The sequence below is a fragment of the Adiantum capillus-veneris genome, chromosome 4, assembly GCF_014529385.1.
Source record: "Adiantum capillus-veneris isolate H3 chromosome 4, ASM1452938v2, whole genome shotgun sequence".
NCBI lineage: Eukaryota > Viridiplantae > Streptophyta > Polypodiopsida > Polypodiales > Pteridaceae > Adiantum > Adiantum capillus-veneris.
In genome coordinates, this window is record NC_140934.1 from 59,927,593 (window position 1) to 59,935,917 (window position 8,325).

Consider the following 8,325-nt stretch of genomic DNA (forward strand, 5'->3'; position numbering starts at 1 on the left):
CCATGACAATACCACATAGAAGAACAAATATTTTGCAAGGGAAAAACCCTCATAAGAAGAAGTATACACAAAAGAATATAATAGTTCAAAAGACAGCGAGCTTTAAACAAGGGACAAAGAATAGCACAAAAACGACTGAGTCTCTGATTCATTTTTGTATATTAATGTGAGTAGGGGGTACCCAATGAAATCAAATAAAAAACTAGAAGGAATCAAATCAGATACGGACGAGGGTACTTTGTCGAGCGATGTGGCAGTCAGGGTGTGTGGGCAAGTTGGCGGACAGAGGAGCAGGGGCCGCACAAAAGCTGAGGGTGATGAGCAGACGGAGAGGAGGCGCAAGCTGCAAAAGTGGCGCAGCTGTGCAAAAGATTCGCATGCCTACGAGGCTATAGATATATTTTTTAGATTTAATATGCATGGCTTTGACATCCGAACGCGACTGTGGTTGTGGTCTACAACAATTCACATCTCGTCATCGCTCTACACGTCCGTGGTCAACTCTCCAACCCCATTTTAGAGGGCGACCTTCTAATGAGGGTTATGAGTTATGAGTTGCTAAGGTAAGGTTGGATTAGACGAATAAATAGAAGAACCGAATAAATAGAAGAACCTGCCAGTAGGTAGACCCAACGTTGAATTAGGTATCACCCTAGTATTTTGGTACATGAGGTAGTGACTGTCGATAGTCTATAGTGTAAAAAAGGCTGACGAAATGGAATAGGGAAGGCCATTGTAATTTTTATGTTGAAATTTCATGATTCATCCTCCCCTTGAATGACGTTTCACTTGTCCAAGAGAAAGCCACGAGCGCTTCCCCCCCTCTCTTTCTCTGCGGATCGCCCATCATGGCGGCTCATGCTGGGAAGTACGCAGGTGCGTAAAGCTTTCCTCTCTAACTGGTTAACCGCAACTGTGTGTGTGTGTGTGTGTGTGTGTGAGAGAGAGAGAGAGAGAGAGAGAGAGAGAGAGAGAGGAGAAGAAAGCCTGCGTGTGTGTGTGTGTGAGAGAGAGAGAGAGGGAGATGTCTATGTGCTTCTGTTATGTACTTTATGCGCCATGCTTACATTTGCATGTGTGTGTCCTCTCACGCATATGTATGTAGAGGAGCTGATACGGAATGCAAGACAAATTGCAACCCCTGGGAAGGGGATCCTTGCAGCAGACGAGAGCACCACAACAATCGGGAAGCGTTTTGTCAACATCTGCGTAGACAACACGGAGGCCAACCGGCAGGCATATCGAGAATTGTTGTTCACAACGCGAGAGGCGCTGCCGTTCCTCAGCGGTGCAATTCTTTTCGAAGAGACGCTCTTTCAGAAGACTCTCAGTGGCAAACCATTCGTCGAAGTCCTCAAGGAAGCGGGTGTTTACACTGGTATCAAGGTTTGCTTGACAATCTTCTCTCCCTTTTGAGCTCCATGTCTGTACGTAAAGGACAGGGTATATGTGTCTCTTTGTCACTCTCGCTTGGTAAAGTGAGGACGAGGAGGGCATAACACACACACGCGCGCGCACGTGTGCGTGTGTGCACACTTGTGAAAGAGAGTTTGTTATTTGAACTCAGCTTAAATATATCTCATGAATGCCTTCAGGTCGATATTGGGGTTGTGGAGCTACCTGGAACAAGAGGAGAAACGGCGACGCAAGGTCTTGACGGCCTGGCTGAAAGGTGTCAAAGGTATTACGCCGCAGGGGCACGGTTTGCAAAGTGGAGAGCAGTGTTAAAGATAGGGCCTGAGGAACCGTCAGAGCAAGCCATGCAAGAAAATGCACATGGCTTAGCAAGGTATGCTGTGATATGCCAAGAGAATGGCCTTGTGCCCATCGTAGAACCGGAAGTCCTCGCGGACGGCAACCATGACATCAAAAAATGTGCTGCAGTGACGGAGAGAGTCCTAGCTACAGTCTACAAAGCATTGAGCGATCATAAAGTCCTTTTAGAAGGCACGTTGCTCAAGCCCAATATGGTGACACCGGGTGCGGGTGGCCCCAAGGCCACGCCTGAGCAAATAGCTGGCTACACCTTGCAATGCTTACAACGCACAGTGCCAGTGGCAGTCCCTGGCGTTATGTTCCTCTCTGGCGGTCAGAGCGAGGAGGAGGCTACTGTTAATCTCAATGCAATCAATGCCATGAATGCGGTCAAGCCATGGGTATTGTCATTCTCATATGGTCGTGCACTCCAACATACTGCGCTCCGCATATGGGGCGGGCGGCGCGAGAATGTGCCAGAGGCACAACGAGTGTTTGCATCAATCTGCCAGGCCAACTCCAACGCAAGCATGGGCAACTACCAGGGTTGCTCCAATTCCCCTATGGGCTCCTCAGAGAACCTACATATCGCTAACTATAAATACTAAATCTTGAACCGAGTGTTTTGAGTCCATTTGCTCCTTAAATCTCTGATGCCACCAAAGATAGCCAAAGTATGTCTGTGATTAGACTATTAAGGTGTCATGTTTAGTCTGCCATCACCACTATCGCTACTACACAAAAAATCTCGACATATTCTAAGGAAATCTTCGCATAAACTATGCAGTGGTATTGCTATGAACTCGTAAAAGATTCGAACAATCTGCAATATACTTCTGAGAAACTTGATTTGTGCTAATATAAAGGTTCAAAGTAAAGGAAGTGAAAATTCTCATCACAATGGAAAGTCAAAAGACCTTGCCTTATATATATAAAGAGATTGTAGAGCAAGCAAGCTTTTTGTCTTGGTTTCATTGCGTTACGAACTTATTGAATTTATGGTTTGGAGTTCAGGAGATAGAATACAACAATTATAGAAAACCACAGTTGCCATCAAGACATAAGGCATGGAAAACTACTATGAAACTCTCTCTCTCTCTCTCTCTCTCTCTCTCTCTCTCTCTCTCTCTCTCTCTGTGTGTGTGTGTGTGAGACAATAGAGCATAGAAATGGGTAGCAAATGACACTCACCCCTTTCTAGTATGGTGAATATAATAAACACTTAAAAGATTATATGACTATGTGCACAAAATCCCTAGCCAAGCATTCCTCTAAATATAAATAGAGCCTGAATTGCCCTCTACTTGCAATAATTGGTACAAAGCAATCCCTAGAGTCCATAAGCAATTCAATATGTGCAATCTAAATTAAGTTCATTTTACTGATCTAAATGAGCTTTGATTTCATGCACTACACACTGAATAAATTGATTCAATGTCATATGCTAAAAAAATGTTAATGCGGTGGGATCACCTTCACTTTTTGGTCAAATATGGTGTTCTTAAATCCAACAAATACTACATCACTCCTAGGGTAAAAAGTAATAATTCATCCACACTCCTGATTCCAAGCAAGATTTACAATTTTTACAATAGCTTCCTAATAGTTTGATCATCTTTTTGACACCAAATGATGCAAAACGGCATGAGCATACTATGCAAGACAAACTATCAAAGACGATAGAGTGCAAATTTGGTGGGGGTTTCTGGTTGGGAATGACTTCAAGGTTGCTTAAAAGTCCAAAAACTAAAATACATTCTCTCTTGAAACAAAGCCCTCACTAAGCTACTTGCTAGCGCTATTTGTAAGTTTTAACCATTCAAAGGCATTCAAACTTGAGGGGATCATTAAGTACACCACATACATTGAAAATTTGTGATCAGTTTGCCAAACCTCACAACACATTGTGGGGACAACACAAAAATGATCAAGATATCTTCCTACAATCATGCACTTCCTTCTTGAGCGCAATGCATCAAAAAAATTTGAGAAAGGCAATTTGCATCGACATCCTCTCAAGAGATTATTAACAATACCCCAAAATATATATGTTACATTTAAACTATGGGCTCATTTAAAAAACCTGGCTCCCCTTAATGTATACATAAAACTATGTATTTTGGACTATTAATAAACCTCTCCGGAATCTAATACCAGGTCTGGGTACAAAAAGTACAAAAAACTGAAAAGAAAATAATGGGTAGGGGTGGGGTGAAAGCTGATACAAAGGGAATACAAGAAGGGGGAAGGGGGGGGGGGGGGGGGGCTGATACAATGGAGCTCTCTGATAGTCGAGGCATCATATACATATACATCAGTATCCAAAAGGCTATAGAGATTTAATGTCCTCCAAAGTAGGCACTCATGTGATGTGATACACATTTTGAAAAGTGATTGCTCCAAGTTTGTATCAAGCATTTGAAGTTATGGTCTTGGATCATTGTTCCGGGTTGCCACCACCACGACGGACAATGCAACTTAGGCAATGATCACATGATTAATAGTCATCGGTTACTTTTTGAATAATTGTGCCTCACACATGGTCACATGTGCACTGGAAATATGCAACAGTACCAAGGATTTGTATAACTACGTCGATTTTGGCATAGATGCATTTATAACATGTTGATAACTAGCATGATCACATCCTTAATGAGAATCACATACATATGTATCATACAGAGTGTAGCCACTCGACTAGGGTATGGAGGCAAACAAGAACTACAAAAAAGCATACACTAAAGGTTTTTTCCACTTAGCAATCTTTTCTACTAGCTAAACATGCACACACAAAAGGGGAAGCACATCTAGTTATGCTCTTGTAGGTTCCAAAATATAATGTACATCATGTGCAGTTTTAAAGAAGGCAACCAAGTAACAAGTGCAATTTGGGATGGAAACATGTATGGGTATATGCAGTGAGAAAAAGAGACCAAGTAGGACGGATTGACCAATTCACGTACACTTCTGTACCTTGCAATCAAAAGTTTCCTTTCCATTCCTATTTGAATTTTGCATGGTCCATCCACCAACTTACTAGAGGTGTCCCAACTACTTCTAAAAGGATTCCAACAATTTAGAGGACTTTCCATTTTGGAAAGCGGGAAAGCGAGTGCTGAGGCCCTCTAATGAGCACAATTGGCACCATACTAGTGTGGTTAATGGGTTGAATGGTGACACTTAAATGGCACTTCTACGTGTTAGTAAGTTTGCAAGAATAGACATTTATAATATCATGATTGTTTTGTATTGGATTAAAAAATCCTACAAACAAGGGAAGGGAAGCTCATCACAATATTAGCTTATACCCTACCCTTTCCAAACCACCAATGGTCTAGCATTGTTGTAATAAAATTCCAAGCAGTGGGCTAGCATTGTTATTAGAATTCCATGCCCACCTGCTACAGCTTACTATACCTGAAGAATATAAACTTGATACAGAGATTAGTAGCTTGGGTGGGAAGTGGGCTAGTCTCAGAGGCATCCAATGTTGATGGCAACAGTTTAATAGGGTATGACATTGTGAAGCAGTAAAGGTGGTAGTGGGGGGACAAGTGGAAAAGCCACATCTGTAGGTCACAACAGAGGGCTCTAGATGGTGCGTTGCGAAGGAGTTCCGCTTCCAAGTACTAAGGCAACAGTGCTTTAAGGAGCGACGATAAGCACTTACACTCTGTAAAATTGTACTTTGAGAAGGGTTTCAAGAGGAAATGCACAGCACTAGCTTGCTTTGCTTCGCAACGCGAAGCCAGGGTCGACGAAACTGCACACAAGTTTAGAAATTGCATTCAAGGCGGGAAGAAAAGCAGACACCAAGAGAAAATCAGTGTGACCCATTAATCATTTGGATGTTGCTTACACATTTACAGCATATAAAGCTTCCATTCATCTATGTAACTGCTAGCAAAAACCCCATTAAGGGGCTACCAATAAATTAGATCCAACCATCAACCAATGCTTTTGCGAAAATGCCACCAAAAAAACACCCTTAAGAGCCTACCTACGAATTCCTTCCCTATCATATTTCCAAACTTCCCTATAGCATGACAAATTGCCATCCTCATAAAGGACTTTCCCCAAGCTTGGGAAGTCAAGAGACTTGCGGGTGAAAAGAGCTATTTGGGAAGCGAAGCCAGGATCCTCCACAGAGCCACCCACACCCGTAAACTCCACTGTATATCCAAACCGTAATGCAAGATTATCTGCCCATTCCTGGAATTCCACCCTTGTCCATTCGAATCGATGGTCGTCATTTCTCAACTTTATAGGTTGTGCACTTGATTCATCATCAGATAGAGTCACACTTTGGGATTTGTTAGTTGGATCGTCCAAAGGGGCTCCTGAATCCAAACAAGTGCTTGTCGTCTTAACTCTTTTGCTTTCTCCTACAGTCTTTGTATCCACGATCTTTTGAAGAAGTACATTATATTCAATATTGGGGGTTGATAATATCAGGGTCTGCGGTGCATATTTGCCCAAAATAATATCCCCTGCCTTCAACAACGGCTCCGGATCCATGTGTTCCACCACCTGCAAAGTCAGTTCCAATTATAACTTGAAAGCTACTTTCAGTAGGCAATTAAGGGAGGCTACTAGGCTACATCACACTCGTCCATACCTCTATACAAGTTGCAACATCAAAGCCACAAAGACAAGGATCTGGCTCTGCAAGAGACCCCTCGTAGAGAACCACTTCTTTGAGCTTATTGCAATTGTGATCCTTTAGCAGTAATTTACTATTAAGAGACTGTATCAGGAAAAATACCGTTTCAATACCTTCAAATACAAAACACAGATTAGAGCTGAAATACAAGTTCAGGGTAGCATGACAACCTTGGCTGCCCGAAGAAGACTCTTCAGAGAGATGTCCACCCCAGCTATACACTCTAAATCCGCCAAATCATCAACAACAGCATCCAAGAGACTTCCAGATCCACATCCAAAGTCAACCTGTGAAATGAAGACGGATGATTTTGGAGCCAAAACCTGGCAGCTTTTATGAGGATATGTTCAATTATCTGCGAATGAGAAATTACCAATGACTTCGCACGAAGTTTCTTTATTTCACGGACTGCAAACTCATTTCTCTGCTTAGACAACGGTGGCGAGAAGAGGGCTGACTCCATCCGATCTTCTGGAGGCTCCAGAACTCTCAATAATTTGGTGCAATACCTTAATGAGCACATACCTGTTTAAACAAGCACTTGATAGCATTAGGGACCCCCCTTATCCTCGGCCTCTCTCTCTCTCTCTCTCTCTCTCTCTCTCTCTCTCTCTCTCTCTCTCTCTCTCAACCACACTCAACCAGATCAGAGAAGACGTTCTGGGAACATGCCTCAGAATAGTTGGTATGATGAGGAGTGCAGAGAGATGAAAGTTCAGATTCAGAGCGAGCTTATACTTGGAGTCATTACATATAGACAGTCTTGGATTGCCCTTCGGCGTTTAGTGCGACAGAAGAAGCGGGCCTTTTTAGCCCAGATGGAACGTGATTTGTATCAGCTCTTTTTGAGCCGAGATTCAGGTGAGGCCTGGCGTCTCTTCCATGAGCACTCACCTCCTCCAGTGATTACCTCTCCCGAGATTTGGGGTCAATATGCAGCATCATTATATACAATACCTGGGCAACCACCATTACCAGACCCTCTAGAGCCATGTCCAGCCACTAGTACCTTCTTTACCACTGAGATGGTGAAGAACGCAAATGAAAGGATGAGGACTAGAAGAGCATATGATCATGATGGTTTGGTGGCAGAGCACTTGATACATGCTAGAGATTTACTATCAGAGGTTCTTGCGCGGTTGTTTAACCGTGTCATGTGTGAGGGACTACCCGAGTCCTGGAGATTATCTACTATTGTACCTCTTTTCAAGGCAGGGGACCCCACAGTACCAGGGAACTACCGTACTATTATGATAGGGCACACATTGGCACGGCTGTATGCATCCATTCTTGAACAGCAACTGAGTAAATGGGCAGAAAATGAGGGCATACGAGCAGCAGGGCAGGCTGGATTCAGGAGGGGTTTCTCCACTTTGGACCATATTCTTACACTCAGAGCCATTATTGAGGAGGGTCGGGCACATGGGAGACGGATGTATTGTTGCTTTGTGGACTTCCGCAAGGCATTTGACACAGTGCTGAGGGCCAGATTGATGCACAGGCTACTGAAGTCGGGCGTACCCACAGATCATATGGGGGATCATGGCTTTATACGGCTCAGTGACTGGCCAGGTACGCACTCCTGAGGGGATTTCTGACATTGTTCATTCCAATATTGGAGTGAAACATGGGTGTCCTTTGTCCCCTACACTTTTTGGTATGTATGTAGATGAGGTCTCTGACCACATTGACAGAGAGGGTGACAGAGGCACTCAGCTGGCAGGGACATGGATCCCTTTATTATTATATGCTGATGATATTGTGTTAATGTCAGAGTCGCCAGAGGGCATGCAAAGACATTTGGATGCATTGCACAACTTTGCAGAGGATAGTGGACTGTCTGTGAACTTTGGTAAAACCAAGGTTATGGTGTTAAACACCACACCACAGTGGGTCAAGAGATCGGC

General features: G+C 43.4%; 2 protein-coding genes across 9 annotated transcripts in view; one reads left to right on the forward strand and one right to left on the reverse strand.

Moving 5' to 3' along the window:
* The first annotated feature begins 734 nt into the window (after positions 1–734).
* LOC147459260 (fructose-bisphosphate aldolase 5, cytosolic-like) lies at positions 735–2,387 on the forward strand. The gene is made up of 3 exons (XM_086509799.1): positions 735–876; positions 1,106–1,386; positions 1,596–2,387. The coding sequence occupies exons 1-3, from the start codon at positions 849–851 to the stop codon at positions 2,361–2,363; spliced, it is 1,077 nt and encodes a 358-aa protein (XP_086365925.1). The 5' UTR covers positions 735–848; the 3' UTR covers positions 2,364–2,387.
* Positions 2,388–5,570: 3,183 nt separating this feature from the next.
* LOC147459261 (small RNA 2'-O-methyltransferase-like) overlaps positions 5,571–8,325 on the reverse strand; it is a 33,659-nt gene continuing 30,904 nt past the window's right edge. For all 8 annotated transcript variants that reach the window (XM_086510551.1, XM_086510556.1, XM_086510558.1 and 5 more), the window contains 4 exons: positions 6,792–6,943; positions 6,589–6,705; positions 6,374–6,502; positions 5,571–6,285 (listed from right to left, as the gene is read on the reverse strand). In XM_086510551.1, coding sequence (XP_086366677.1) covers positions 5,752–6,285; positions 6,374–6,502; positions 6,589–6,705; positions 6,792–6,943 — 932 coding nt within the window. In that variant the 3' untranslated portion in view covers positions 5,571–5,751. The remainder of the gene's footprint in view (positions 6,286–6,373; positions 6,503–6,588; positions 6,706–6,791; positions 6,944–8,325) is intronic.